This window comes from Somniosus microcephalus, chromosome 5 (assembly GCF_052327205.1).
Source record: "Somniosus microcephalus isolate GS21.2 chromosome 5, FLI_Smic_1.0, whole genome shotgun sequence".
Lineage (NCBI taxonomy): Eukaryota > Metazoa > Chordata > Chondrichthyes > Squaliformes > Somniosidae > Somniosus > Somniosus microcephalus.
The window spans coordinates 318,582,425-318,597,974 of record NC_140991.1 but is presented as its reverse complement, the minus strand read 5'-3'; the positions used below and the strand labels follow the sequence as shown (position 1 = coordinate 318,597,974).

Genomic DNA, 15,550 nt, shown 5'->3' with positions numbered 1-15,550 from the left:
TTGATGTCAATCAAACCATCGGGGGGGAATCTTGAGAGACTCAGATCTAGCGAGGGAAGTTGCACAACGGCATTGGCGGGCTGGGAGAAGGGTTACTCTGCTTTCGGATGTGGATGGTGACTGGGAAGAGAGAAAATTAATGCACGTTGCCGTCAAGGAAGTGCAGAGGAGATTTAAATCATATAAATCTCTAAGCAGCACAACTTCGTTATTTTGGCAAGAAACAGCTAACTAAAGTGAATCAACAGCACAGCAATGTTGCCTCAGACTTTAGCGAGTTCCAGGAGATCCATTAGAAACCTCTTAGCTGCTTCCAATAATTCTCACAGTCCACTCAGAGCACACCTCCACTGATGAATCCCCAACGTTACGCACAATACCCAACTAACTATTTACGGAAGGAACAGCACTCGTTTCCACAGTACAGCAACAAAAGAACCACAATCTCTCTTGCCCGTTCATTTGCTTTCCTCCCTTCTCTTCTAAAGACACTGATTCCTTGTTGGGTTATAGTTCCACAGGAGTTGGGCAACCTCTGGTATAAGGCTGTTATACACGAGTGAGCCTCAACAACAACTTGCATTTCTATAGAGCCTTGGCAGGCCACTCAGCCACACTCAGACTGGTGGGTGAGGCTGGGAAGGAAGGGATGAGCAGTCCGAAAATAAACAGCCAAGTTCATTCCTGACACACAGTCTAACTCGGGATGGGTCACTAGTTAGCATTAGGAATCATGGCCAATTTCCCCACCATAACCCCGTGACTGCGAGGCAAACTGCAATACCCTCACTTCTGCCCCAGCCGAGCTTGGCTAACGAGCACCGATTGTGGAATGAATTGGATTGATCTAGTTCACCAGACTGGTTCCTGGGATGAGAGGGTTGTCCTATGAGGAGAGATTGAGTAGATTGGGCCTATACTCTCCGGAGTTTAGAAGAATGGGAGGTGATCTCATTGAAACATACAAGATTCTGAGGGGGATTGACAGGATAGATGCTGAGAGGTTGTTTCCCCTGGCTGGAGAGTCTAGAACCAGGGGGCAGAGTCTCAGGATAAGGGGTCGGCCATTTAGGACTGAGATGAGGAGGAATTTCTTCACTCAGAGGGTTGTGGATCTTTGGAATTCTCTGCCCCAGAGGGCTGTGGATGCTGAATCGTTGAGTATATTCAAGGCTGAGATCGATAGATTTTTGGACTCTTGGGGAATCGAGGGATATGGGGATTGGGCGGGAAAGTGAAGTTGAGGTCGATGATCAGCCATGATCTTATTGAATGGTGGAGCAGACTCGAGGGGCCGAATGGCCGACTCCTGCTCCTAATTCTCATGCTCTTTATGTTCATGAGACCTTCCTTAGCAGCTCACTTGCCAGTGGGGGAGATGTCATTGCACTTATGTTACAGTAGTGCAGACCAGTCATGTAAATAAAGATTGCTAATCAGCTTTCTCCGTGACACATCTTTATACTTTGACTTAACTACGCACTGCATTTTGCTGGATTTTACCAACCCTGTGGTAGCTCATCTGTTCCAGTTATAATACATATTTATAATTATTAGTTTCCAGAGACTGCACAATAGAAAGATTTACTCAGACTCGTTCCAGTGGAAAACCCTCTGCTGATTTAAAGGAACACCCCAGACTGGGGTTGCAGCTTTAGTCAGTCTACAAGAGCTGTACCGGATCGATTACTTAAACAGCAATAGGGATTTGCAGGAAAAACAATAGTTAAGAGTTTTATTTGCATACAGTTAACAGGCATTGTAATCTTGCGAGAAGCATGAGATTTCTCAAATAGATTAAATTTAACAACCAAGTGGATATTACACCACCTATTTCTCAACAGCAGAGATTAGTGAATTAATTTTACATCTTATGACAATCTACAAATCTAGATTTCTGCTCTTGAAATTGATCCCACCACAAACCCTGTATTCTTGCCGAGTCCATCCCCTCCCCAGCCACTTGCATCAACAGCATACTATTCAACTCGGAGCTGAGCTTTCGGCGCCATGTCCTCTCCATCACAAAGCCCACGACTTCTCCCTCGGTAACATCGCCCGTCTCCGCCCCCGCCTCAGCCCATCTGCTGCTGAAACCCTCACCCATGCCTTTGTCACCTCCACACTCGATTGTTCCAGTGCTCTCCTGGCCGGCCTCCCATTTCCCACAAACTTCAGCTCATCCCAAACTCTGCTGCCCCGTGTCCTAACTCGCACCAAGTCCCGTTTCCCCATCACCCCCTGTGCTCGCTCACCTACATTGGCTCCCGGTCCCTCAACTTCTCCAATTTTACATTTTCATCCTCACGTTTAAATCCCTTCTTGGCCTTGCACCCGCTCATCTCTGCAACCTTCTTCAGCCTAAAAATCCTCCCGAGAACGCTTTGCTCCCAAGTCCAGCCTCGTGTGCATCCGCCTCCCTTTGCTCCACCATTGGCGACTCTGCCTTCAGTACAATCACCTCCCTAAACCCCTCTGCCACTTCTCCTCCTTAATGATCCTCCTGAAAACCCATCTCTTTGACCAACCCCTCCTAATGTCGCCTTCCTTGGCTCAGCATCCATTTTAGCCTGATAACACTTGACGCCTTGGGACATTTTTCTACATTGAAACATAGAAGATAGGAGCAGGAGTAGGCCATTCGGCCCTTCAAGCTTGCTCCGCCATTCAATGAGACCATGGCTGATCATCCAAATTCAGTACCCTGTCCCTGCTTTCTCCCCATACCCCTTGATCCCTTCAGCCTTAAGAAATATATCTAACTCTTTCTTGAATATATTTAATGAACTGGCCTCCACCGCCCTCTGTGGCAGAGAATTCCACAGGTTCACCACTCTCTGGGTGAAGAAATTCCTCCTCATCTCAGTCCTAAATGGCCTACCCCTTATCCTTAGACTGTGATCCCTGGTTCTGGACTCCCCGACTAATCGGGAACATCCTTCCTGCATCTAGTTTGTCCAGACCTGTCAGAATGTTATAAGTTTCGATGAGATCCCCTCTCAATCTTCTAAACTCCAGTGAGTATAAGCCCAATCGACACAAAAGGAGCTATATAAATGCATGGTGCAGTTGTTGTTGACAAGGCATTATTCTAGCTGGGATAGACACTTGTACAATGCTTATTGAGTTATATCATTGGGTTTAACACAGTTATGGAGAGGGACAAGGAACACTCAATGGTGAAGATACTCAAGCTGGACGAGATCCTATTTCAGTGAGTGGAACAGGGATCCGGCCCAGGTGGATTGCAAACAATGATTGGCAGGGAAAACAGTAAATAAGCAATGGGAGGCCCTCAAGGGGGAAGATAGTTCAGGTATAGAGAATAACTTAAATCTTTATAAATCACTGGTTGGGCCTCAGCTCCAATTCTGGGCACCACATTTTAGGAAGGATGTCAAGGCACTGGAGGGGGTGACTGCAAATCAGGGTGGATTAAAATGGCATTGGATCTGCGCAGTTATCACTTTCTTGAAATTAAATGTAAGAAATCACAACACCAGGTTATAGTCCAGCAGCTTTATTTGAAATCACAAGCTTTCGGAGCGCTGCTCCTTCTTCAGGTGAAGTGGAGAAATGCATAAAGACACAGCTTATATAGTCAGAGAATCATGTCAGATGTTTACAGGTAACCTTTCCAACTGCCATTTATCGCACCTCGGCAGAGAGATAATCACAGCAGTCAAAGGTGTGAATGGTGTCCAAACAGGTCAGTCAGGGAAACATTACATCAAAGAACAATGAGGTGGGGTCACAAGGGGTCAAATATTGCAGATGCTGGGGTCTGTATGAGAAGCAAAAAAAGACAAAAAACATTTTTTTTGGCTGGAAATCACAGCAGGTCCGGCCGCATCTGTGTAGAGAGAACAAGCCAATGTCGACTCGAGTCTGGATGACCCTGCATCAGGTGGGGTTACATGTAGCGTGACATGAACCCAAGATCTCAGTTGAGGCCGTCCTCATGAGTGCGGAACTTGGCTATCAGTTTCTGCTCGACGATTTTGCGTTGTCGTGTGTCTCGAAGGCCACCTTGGAGAATGCTTACCCGAAGATCGGAGGCTGAATGTCCTTGACTGCTGAAGTGTTCCCCGACTGGGAGGGAACACTCCTGCCTGGTGATTGTTGCGCGGTGTCCGTTCATCCGTTGTCGCAGTGTCTGCATGGTCTCGCCGATGTACCATGCTCCGGGGCATCCTTTCCTGCAACGTATGAGGTAGACAACGTTGGCCGAGTCACATGAGTATGTACCATGTACCTGGTGGGTGGTGTCCTCACGTGTGATGATGGTATCTGTGTTGATGATCTGGCATGTCTTGCAGAGGTTGCTGTGGCAGGGTTGTGTGGTGTCGTGGTCGCTGTTTTCCTGAAAGCTGGGTAATTTGCTGCGAACGATGGTCTGTTTGAGGTTAGGCGGCTGTTTGAAAGCGAGTAGTGGAGGCGTGGGGATGGCCTTAGCGAGGTGTTCGTCGTCATCGATGACATGTTGAAGGCTGCGAAGAACATGGCGTAGTTTCTCCGCTCCGGGGAAGTACTGGACGACGAAGGGTACTCTGTTGGTTGTGTCCCGTGTTTTTCTTCTGAGGAGGTCTATGCGACCGCAAGCCCACGGACAACCTCACGATGCTTCACTTCTCCAGCTTCCACCCTAACCACGTTAAAGAAGCCATCCCCTATGGACAAGCCCTGCGAATACACAGGATCTGCTCAGACGAGGAGGAACGCGATGGACACCTACACTGAAAGACGCCCTTGTAAGAACGGGATATGACGCTCAACTCGTCGATCGACAGTTCCGACGGGCCACAGCAAAAAATCGCATAGACCGCCTCAGAAGACAAACACGGGACACAACCAACAGAGTACCCTTCGTCGTCCAGTACTTCCCCGGAGCGGAGAAACTACGCCATGTTCTTCGCAGCCTTCAACATGTCATCGATGACGACGAACACCTCGCTAAGGCCATCCCCACGCCTCCACTACTCGCTTTCAAACAGCCGCCTAACCTCAAACAGACCATCGTTCGCAGCAAATTACCCAGCTTTCAGGAAAACAGCGACCACGACACCACACAACCCTGCCACAGCAACCTCTGCAAGACATGCCAGATCATCAACACAGATACCATCATCACACGTGAGGACACCACCCACCAGGTACATGGTACATACTCATGTGACTCGGCCAACGTTGTCTACCTCATACGTTGCAGGAAAGGATGCCCCGGAGCATGGTACATCGGCGAGACCATGCAGACACTGCGACAACGGATGAACGGACACCGCGCAACAATCACCAGGCAGGAGTGTTCCCTCCCAGTCGGGGAACACTTCAGCAGTCAAGGACATTCAGCCTCCGATCTTCGGGTAAGCATTCTCCAAGGTGGCCTTCGAGACACACGACAACGCAAAATCGTCGAGCAGAAACTGATAGCCAAGTTCCGCACCCATGAGGACGGCCTTAACCGAGATCTTGGGTTCATGTCACGCTACATGTAACCCCACCTGATGCAGGGTCATCCAGACTCGAGTCGACATTGGCTTGTTCTCTCTACACAGATGCGGCCGGACCTGCTGTGATTTCCAGCCAAAAAAAATGTTTTTTGTCTGTTTTTTTGTTTTTCATACAGACCCCAGCATCTGCAATATTTGACCCCTTGTGACCCCACCTCATTGTTCTTTGATGTAATGTTTCCCTGACTGACCTGTTTGGACACCATTCACACCTTTGACTGCTGTGATTATCTCTCTGCCGAGGTGTGATAAATGGCAGTTGGAAAGGTTACCTGTAAACATCTGACATGATTCTCTGACTATATAAGCGGTGTCTTTATGCATTTCTCCACTTCACCTGAAGAAGGAGCAGCGCTCCGAAAGCTTGTGATTTCAAATAAAGCTGTTGGACTATAACCTGGTGTTGTGTGACTTCTTACATTTGTCCACCCCAGTCCAACTCCGGCATCTCCACACCATTGAAATTAAATGGAAGATAATTAAAATGAGTGACTTACAGGATCTGTCAGCATTGCTCTAGAGTGAGAAGCCAAAGCGAGGAAAGCCAGTGCATTGAAGATAATCCCATTAATGATACTGTACACCAAGTCCTTTGCTGGAACAAGCATTACAAAAATAACCACGAACTCCGCATAGAGAATCAGCATCCAGGTGACGATGGCACAGGCCAGACCACAGCCATCTTTGATGAACCAGATCTTATCCATGGAGCCGTCACTGGAAGGCGGTAGCATACACTGGTCAGCCTGCAGGTACTCAGCACGCCGCTCAAATTCCCTGTTTCGACTAGATGACATGATATAATATGCAGTCCATAATTAAACCTGTTAAAGTGAAAAGAAACAAACATTTACAGTGATTTTTCTTTTGACACATCTGTAAAGATATGTAACTTTCTCTGCCGGCCCAAGAGAGCCATCCAGCCTAATCCCACTTTCCAGCTCTTGGTTACAAGCAGTGTAATCTTGGTTACATTACAACAGTGACTACACGTCAAAAAGTACTTCATTGGCTGCAAAGCGCTTTGGGACGTCCGGTGGTCATGAAAGGCGCTACAGAAATGCAAGTCTTTCTTTTTTGGTCCGTAGCCCCGTCGGTTAAGGCACTTCAAGTGCATATCCAAGTACTTTTTAAATGCGATGAGGGTTTCTGCCTCTACCACCCTTTCAGGCAGAGAGTTCCAGACCCCCACCACCCTCTGGGGGAAAAAAGTTCTCCTCAACTCCCCTCTAATCCTTCTCCCAATTACTTTAAATCTCTGCCCCCTGGTTATTGACCTCTCTGCTAAGGGAAATAGGTCCTTCCTGCCCACTCTATCCGGGCCCCTCATAATTTTATACACCTCAATTAAATCTCCCCTCAGCCTCCTCTGTTCCAAAGAAAACAACCCCAGCTTATCCAAGTATGATAGCAAAATACTGCAGATGCTGGATATCCGAAACAACAACAGAAAATGCTGGAAAAACTCAGCAGGCCAGGCAACATCCGTGGAGAGAGAAATAGAGTCAAAGGGTTATGACCCGAAACGTTGACTCTATTTCTCTCTCCACGGATGTTGCCTGGCCTGCTGAGTTTTTCCAGCATTTTCTGTTGTTATTCCAGCTTATCCAATCTTTCCTCATAGCGAAAGTTTTCCATCCTCATAAATCTCCTGTCACCCATTGTTTTAGGATTTTTTTTAAGCACACAACCTAATATCCGTCAGAAACGATACTGTTCAGTCACCCAATATATACGCTGTAACAGTGTTAGTTCTCGATCATAAAGAATAAGGGCAGCAATAAAACTAAATTAGCTGGGATGAGGGACGTCGGTTATGTGGAAAGACTGGCGAGGCTGGGATTGTTCTTCTTGGAGCAGAGAAGGTTATGGTGAAATTTAACAGAGGTGTTCAAAATTATGAGGGGGTTTGATAAAGTAAATCAGGAGAAACTGTTTCCAGTGGCAGGAGGGTCAGTAACTGGAGGACACAGATTTAACATAATTGGCAAAAAAAATCCAGTGGGTAGATGAGAAGAAATGTTTTCACGCAGTGAGTTGTTGTGATCTGGAACGCGCTGCCTGAAAGGGTGGTGGAAGCAGATTCAACAGTGACTTTCAAAAGGGAATTGGATAAATACTTGAAAAGGAAAAAATTGCAGGGCTATGGGGAAAGAGCAGGGGAGTGGGACTAATCTCAGCCTTGAATATACTCACTCATCGACTGAGCCTCCACAGCCCTCTGGGGCAGAGAATTCCAAAGATTCACAACCCTCTGAGTGAAGAAATTCCTCCTCATCTCAGTCTTAAATGGCCGACCCCTTATCCTGAGACTATGCCCCCTGGTTCTAGACTCTCCAGCCAGGGGGAAACATCCTCTCAGCATCTACCCCGTCAATCCCCCTCAGAATCTTGTATGTTTCAATGAGATCACCTCTCATTCTTCTAAACTCCAGAGAGTATCGGCCCAATCTACTCAATCTCTCCTCATAGGACAACCCTCTCATCCCAGGAATCAATCTAGTGAACCTTTGTTTCACCGCCTCCAAGCCAAGTATATTCTTCCTCATAAGGAGACCAAAACTGTGCCCGGTACGCCAGGTGTGGTCTCACCGAAGCCCTGTACAATTGTAGCAAGACTTCCTCACTCTTATACCCCAACACAGGCTGCAAGAACCTCATGCCTGGTGGATAAGGGCAAAGGCCGAGGCTCCTCCAGCACTGTACCTGGGGTCCCCTTACCTGCTTGAGTCTTAGTCACACCCTTCTGTCCATGATCACTAACCAGACCTCTACCACTACCTAACCTAAAGGGTGTGACTGCCTCCTGGATCAGAGTGTCCAGGTAACTTTCCCCCTCCCCGATGCATCACAATGTCTGCACCTCGGACTCCGGCTCAAGAATTCTGAGTTGAAGTTCTTCGAGATGCAGACATGGCTGCCCGGGATCGCAATGCTCTCCAAAAACTCATAAGAACATAAGAAATAGGAGGAGTCGGCCATAACGCCCCTCGAGCCTGCTCCGCCATGCAATAAGATTTTGGCTGATCATTAAACTCCCACATGCTGCAGTTGCGGCACACCACCTGCACTGCCAGCCCTATATAACCTGGTTTTAATTATTTAGTTAATTAAAGTTTATGTATTTAATTAACTTAGCTTAGTTTTTTTAACGAATTACTAGATCTAGTTTAAGCTAGTTAGATTAAATTAAATATTTACTTGCAACACAAACCAATACAAGTATTGGAGGCAAAAGGCAGCACCTCCTTCCCCCTCTGCTCCGAATTCCCACTCTCCAAATTCCCAACTTTAACACTATGTTTAAGTGCATTCTGTTGAAGGTCACTGTGTGAGTCAGCAGATACTATTTACTTTTATGAACTTATTAAATGGAGCAGGTTCAAAGGGCCTGCTCCTATTTCTTATGTTATGTTCTTAATTGGGTAGCTCTTTCAAAGCCAGCACAGGCAGCAGTGGGGTGAATAGCCCCCTTCTGTGCTGTATGATTCTCTGATCAAGGCCACTGAAATTCTCCAAACTGACAGATGACACTATAATACGGTCTAATGTCAACGCTGGAGTTTGTCTTTTTGTCTGAATTTATTTAGCTTTGCATGTTTATTCTCCTTGGACCACACACTGCTCTTTAGTCAAAGAGCATGAAATCAAAATATCGAACCATCAACTTTATTACTCTGTTGTACAGTGCACTGGGTGTCCAAGTTCAAAAAATGACAATTATGCCGATTTAAAAAAAGCAAATTCCAGCAATTCATTCTACTGCTATGTATAAAGTTGCCCATCCTATTACAGGACATTTTACTCTCTCCTGAATAAACCAACACGTCAAGTTACAACAAATGTACCAATTCATACTTGCGGTTAAAACTCCTCCTTCAAAACACGGCAAGAGCGTGCATGATTTATCAAAACTTAAACTGATTAGTAACAAGTCTTCCAAAACAGTACACACCCCCAATAATTAATTATAAACACCACCTACAGTATGTCACTGGGCTGCCCAACAAAAACCAACATTGCACAATGCAAAATCTTTGTGCATACTTCTAATAACCGTGTCGCTGTCATGTCTTCAGACCGAAAGGCCGCTTTCAGGCGTTGGGTGGTCGTCGCCTTGTTGACATTAACGAGCACGTTCTTGGTGAACTAGAAGGCACAGGGAGACCACAGGGCACGGATGGTGCGGCCACCGGCTCCACCAGTGGAAGATGACAGGACGGCCCGAAGTGCGACTGTGGCCCTGAGTCCCAGACCATGGAAGACATCACATCAACCTGCCCAGAGATCTGTGGCGGGAGGCACCTCATTTCTCCACTTGGCATCTCAGGAGGCCATCGACTGGAAAGTCAGACTAGACATCCCATCAGAAGCTTTTCCCGTCATACGAAACAACACAACCACCACTTTAAAAGTAATGTTGCTTCTTGTTCAGTGTATACACGGTTACTTTCCCCAAGGAAAAAAATTCCATCTACATAAGATACCTTCATTCAGTCATCTTTCTGTCCCCGAATCATCAGCTAGTACTTACATGCAGAATTTTAAGCCTAAAGTGTGATAAGACTGTTGAAGAGTTCCTTCTGTTCAGTAATTTGGCTTCCAGTCACATTCATGCTAGTCTCCTCCATGAGAAGAGGACCGTTAAATCATTAGACATCAATGCTGCTCCTCAAAATATATCCAATGCAGTGCTTGAAACGTTGTGTTGTGTGGGCCATTAAAAAAGCTCACCAACATACTGGTTTTAAAAGTTCACCTGTTTGGTCAGGAAAGCGGATGAATATCAGGGTGCAAACTAAGGTTGTCTAGCCAAATTGTAACCTTAATACCTTGGATCACCCCAGAGAATATTTAAGGAGAAATATTAAAAGATAAATTGATATCACTAATGCATGGGTGAGTAGTTTACAGAGGTCTACATAAACCACTGCAAAGCTAGCTGACTGACAGAAGTGGTGAAAATGCATAAACAGTTTGCTGCACAATATAGTGAACTATATACACGGCAGTACAAAATGTCAACACGGATCCCAGGAGTATGAAGCAATAGGGGGTGACTACGTTAAATGTCTAGCATCATTAGACAATTTTAGCGGGACCGTACAGAAGGGACAAGCTCTTACACACACTACTGCAGCATGCACTGAATACATCAGAGCAGCTTTTCCCCTTAGATTTCAATTAACCACAGGTCAAAAATACAAACAGTCTAAATAATTAAAGGCAGTCGATGTTCTTCAATCATTTTGTATGGTAAATATAGAATTACAGATATCAGGCTGAACAGCAAGTCTAGACACCTAATTAATGATCCACTGAAGGAACAACTGCACCCCAGACTTTAAGATTATTTAACTTTAAGATTATTTAATCAGGTTACAACTTCCTCTCGGATTGTGATTTGTATGACTTTGTATTTATTCACGGGATGTGGGCGCTGCTGCCCATCCCTAATTGGTGGTGGTGAGCCGCCTTCGTGAAACAACTGAGTGGCTTGCTAAATTTCAGAGGGTAGTTAAGCGTCAACCACATTGCTGTGGGTCTGGAGTCACATATAGGCCAGACCGGGTAAGGACAGCAGATTTCCTTCCCTAAAGGACATTAGTGAACCAGATGGGTTTTTAAGACAATCAGATAGTTTCATGATCACCATTACTGATAGTAGCTTTTTATTCCAGATTTATTTAATTAACTGAATTTAAATTCACCAGTTGTCGTGGTCAATCCGTTCTGCTCTCTGGCCCCTAACTGCATATGCCCTGACCTTTGACATGAGTTTCTTATGTGGCATCTTATCGAAGGCCTTCTAAAAGTCCAGTGTCGAAGTTCACTAGATTGATCCCTGGGATGAGGGGATTGTCCTATGAGGAGAGATTGGGCCTATACTCTCGAGTTTAGAAGAATGAGAGGTGATCTCATTGAAACATATAAGATTCTGAGGGGGATTGACAGGGTAGATGCCGAGAGGTTGTTTCCCCCTGGCTGGAGAGTCTAGAACCAGGGGTCACAGTCTCAGGATAAGGGGTCGGCCATTTAGGACTGAGATGAGGAGGAATTTCTTCACTCAGAGGGTTGTGAATCTTTGGAATTCTCTGCCCCAGAGGGCTGTGGATGCTGAGTCTTTGAGTATATTCAAGGCTGAGATCGATAGATTTTTGGACTCTAGGGGAATCGAGGGATATGGAGATCGGGCGGGAAAGTGGAGTTGAGGTCGAAGATCAGCCATGATCTTATTGAATGGCGGAGCAGGCTCGAGGGGCCGAATGGCCGACTCCTGCTCCTAATTCTTGTGTTCTAATACTTTTAACATAAAAGATAATTGTTACAATTAGTCATCTAAAATTTAAATTAAATAGTATATAAACAAAACAGTGGTCCTGACAATTAAATTCACTGTTAATATATAAAATACGCAGAGTTGGTTCATTTCAGGAAGTTTGTTCAAACTGCAGAATACAAAACTCAAAAAACAATAAAGCTCATTATGCGAGCTCGACTGAGCGGGTTAAAAGTTCAATAAAACTTACTGGCCCGATCAGAAGAATGGTTGAAAGAAAGACTTGCATTTCTAGAGCACTTTTCATGACCTCAGGATGTCCCAAAGCGCTTTACAGCCAATGAAGTACTTTTTGAAGTGCGGTCACTGTTGTAATATGGAAATACAGCAGCCAATTTGCACACAGCAAGCTCCCACAAACAGCAATGTGATAATGACCAGATAATCTTGTTTTAGCGATGTTGATTGAGGGATAAATATTGGCCCCAGGACACCGGGGAGAACTCCCCCTGCTCCTCTTCGAAATAGTGCCAGGGGATCTTTCACATCCACCTGAGAGAGCAGACGGGGCTTCGGTTTAACATCTTATCCAAAAGACGGCCCCTCCGACAGTGCGGCGCTCCCTCAGTACTGCCCCTCCGACAGTGCGGCGCTCCCTCAGTACTGCCCCTCCGACAGTGCGGCGTTCCCTCAGTACTGCCCCTCCGACAGTGCGGCACTCCCTCAGTACTGCCCCTCCGACAGTGCGGCGCTCCCTCAGTACTGCCCCTCCGACAGTGCGGCGCTCCCTCAGTACTGCCCCTCCGACAGTGCGGCGCTCCCTCAGTACTGCCCCTCCGACAGTGCGGCGCTCCCTCAGTACTGCACCTCCGACAGTGCAACACTCCCGCAGCACTGCCCCTCCGACAGTGCGGCTCTCCCTCAGCACTGCCCCTCCGACAGTGCGGCGCTCCCTCAGTACTGCCCCTCCGACAGTGCGGCGTTCCCTCAGTACTGCACCTCCGACAGTGCAACACTCCCTCAGCACTGCCCCTCCGACAGTGCGGCTCTCCCTCAGCACTGCCCCTCCGACATTGCGGCTCTCCCTCAGTACTGCCCCTCCGACAGTGCGGCGCTCCCTCAGTACTGCCCCTCCGACAGTGCAGCCCTCCCTCAGTACTGCCCCTCCGACAGTGCGGCGCTCCCTCAGTACTGCCCCGACAGTGCGGCGCTCCCTCAGTACTGCCCCTCCGACAGTGCGGCGCTCCCTCAGTACTGCCCCTCCGACAGTGCGGCGCTCCCTCAGTACTGCCGCTCCGACAGTGCGGCGCTCCCTCAGTACTGCCGCTCCGACAGTGCGGCGCTCCCTCAGTACTGCCCCTCTGACAGTGCGGCGCTCCCTCAGTACTGCCGCTCCGACAGTGCGGCGCTCCCTCAGTACTGCCCCTCCGACAGTGCGGCGCTCCCTCAGTACTGCCCCTCCGACAGTGCGGCGCTCCCTCAGTACTGCCCCTCCGAAAGTGCGGCACTCCCTCAGTACTGCACTGGGAGTGTCAGCCTAGATTTTTGTGCTCACGTCTCTGGAGTGGGACTGTGAATCCACGACCTTCTGACCCAGAGGCGAGGGGTGCTGCCCACTGAGCCACGGGCTGGGGGCACCAGGTTATTTTGGGGGCCTTGCCGCATCCGGACACTCACCAGTGACACCTCGGCCGCTCCTTCTCTTCACCTGTCCGACCCTCCCCGAAGAGGACGCCAGGCCCCGGGGAGGAGGGAGCGGGCTCTCAGTGCGCGGGGGAGCCGCCGCTCCTCACTCGGCCCGCGGGCTGCAGCGACATCAAGGCGCGGAGGCTGGGGCTGGGCGGCAGGGAGGGCGGAAGCCGCCTCTCTCTCTCTCGGTGTCTCTCTGTCTCCGGGCCGGAACACGGACACACTCGGTCGGTCGGCCTCTCCCTCTCTCTCTCTCTCTCTCTCTCCGGGACACGGGGTCAGTCGGTCGGCCTCTCTCTCCCGGACTCGCTTTCTCTCCCCTCAGGCGGGCCCCGGGTCCGCCATCTTGATCCGCCCGTTACCCTGGGGACGCTCGGAGGGCGGGAACAGGAAGTCCCGCCCCTACCCACCGCACTTCCGCCCTCCTCGCCCAACCAACAGCCAGCCATAAACACCAGAAAAAAAATCTAACCTGCCTTATAATTTTGTTTTTGCCAATTTGTCGGAATGGGGGAGTTTGGACTAATCTGAATGTCGGCCTTTACATGAAAATTATTATTGTTTTCACCCAAGCGTGTTGTGATTGGATGACGTAATGGCCCGAAGTGTGGGGTCTGCGCATGCTCGGCCGGCGAGCTGATGATGTTAGAGGCGGTGTAAGATGGCGGCGGTGGTGCTGAGCGAGGCGGAGAAAGTCTATGTGATGCACGGGGTGCAGGTAGGTCGCAGCCCCTGGCCCAAGGCGTGCTGCATAGAAACATAGAAAATAGGAGCAGGAGTAGGCCATTCAGCCCCTAGAGCCTGCTCCGCCATTCAATGAGATCATGGCTGATCATTCAAATTCAGTGCCCTGTCCCTGCTTTCTCCCCATATCCCTTGATCCCTTTAGCCTTAAGAAATATATCTAACTCCTTCTTGAATATATTTAATGAATGAATTGGCCTCAACTGCCTTCTGTGGTAGAGAATTCCACAGGTTCACCACTCTCTGGGTGAAGAAATTCCTCCTCATCTCTGTCCTAAATGGCTTACCCCTTATCCTTAGACTGTGACCCCTGGTTTTGGACTCCCCCGTCATCGGGAACATCCTGCATCTAATCTGTCCAGTCCTGTTAGAATTTTATAAGTTTCAATGAGATCCCCTCTCATTCTTCTAAACTCCAACAACAACAACACCACAACTATTACACAGCATATACGGCACAGAAACAGGCCATTCGGCCCAACCAGTCCATGCCGGCGTTTATGCTCCACTCGAGCCTCCTCCCATATTTCCTCATCTAAATCTATCGGCGTAACCCTCTCCTCCCTCATATGCTGATCCAGCCTCTTAAATGCATCTATACTATTCGCCTCAACCACTCCCTGTGGTAGCGAGTTCCACATTCTCGCCGCTCTCTTGGCTGTAAAGCGCTTTGAGAAGTCTGGTGAAAGGTGCTATGTAAATGCAAGTCTTTTTAAGTTTTTAAAGAAGTTTCTTCTGAATTCCCTATTGGATTTCTTGGTGACTCTCTTATATTGATGACCTCTAGTTATGCTCTTCCCCACAAGTGGAAACATTCTCTCTGTGTCCACTCTATCAAAACCTTTCATAATTTTAAAGACCTCAAATAGGTCAATCCTTAGCCTTTGCTTTTCAAGAGAAAAGAGACCCAGCCTGTTCATCCTTTCCTGATGGGTATAACCTGGCATTTCTGGTATCATCTTGCATTTATACAGCACCTTTCACGACCACTGGACGTCCCGAAGCATTTTACAGCCAATGAAGTACTTTTTGAAGTGTGGTCACTGTTGTAATGTAGGCAACGAGACATCCAATTTGTGCACAGCAAGCTCCCACAAACAGCAATGTGATAATGACCAGATAATCTGTTTTAGTGATGTTGATTGAGGGATAAATATTGGCCCTAGGACACTGGGGAGAACTCCCCAGCCTTTCTTCAAAATAGTGCCGGGGGATCTTTAACGTCCACCTGAGAGGGCAGTCGGGGCCTCGGTTTAACGTCTCATCCGAAAGACGGCCCCTCCAACACTGCAGCACTCCCTCAGTACTGCACTGGAGTGTCAGCCTA

General features: G+C 48.0%; 2 protein-coding genes across 7 annotated transcripts in view; one reads left to right on the top strand and one right to left on the bottom strand.

Moving 5' to 3' along the window:
• Positions 1 to 13,886, bottom strand: part of LOC147117905 (palmitoyltransferase ZDHHC3) — an 85,421-nt gene extending 71,535 nt beyond the window's left edge. For 2 of the 5 annotated variants that reach the window (XM_085989310.1, XM_085989306.1), the window contains exons 1-2: positions 13,468 to 13,886; positions 6,008 to 6,334 (exon numbers count right to left, since the gene is read on the bottom strand). In XM_085989310.1, coding sequence (XP_085845436.1) covers positions 6,008 to 6,307 — 300 coding nt within the window. In that variant the 5' untranslated portion in view covers positions 6,308 to 6,334; positions 13,468 to 13,886. Of the gene's footprint in view, positions 1 to 6,007; positions 6,335 to 10,044; positions 10,270 to 12,040; positions 12,472 to 13,467 lie in introns of those variants that run through there. The other 3 variants (XM_085989308.1, XM_085989309.1, XM_085989307.1) reach the window with 3 other exon arrangements.
• A 180-nt stretch (positions 13,887 to 14,066) lies between these two features.
• Positions 14,067 to 15,550, top strand: part of exosc7 (exosome component 7) — a 50,009-nt gene continuing 48,525 nt past the window's right edge. Inside the window, exon 1 of one of the 2 annotated variants that reach the window (XM_085989312.1) lies at positions 14,067 to 14,197. In XM_085989312.1, the coding sequence (XP_085845438.1) occupies positions 14,141 to 14,197 (57 nt within the window). In that variant the 5' untranslated portion in view covers positions 14,067 to 14,140. The remainder of the gene's footprint in view (positions 14,198 to 15,550) is intronic. The other variant, XM_085989311.1, reaches the window with a different exon arrangement.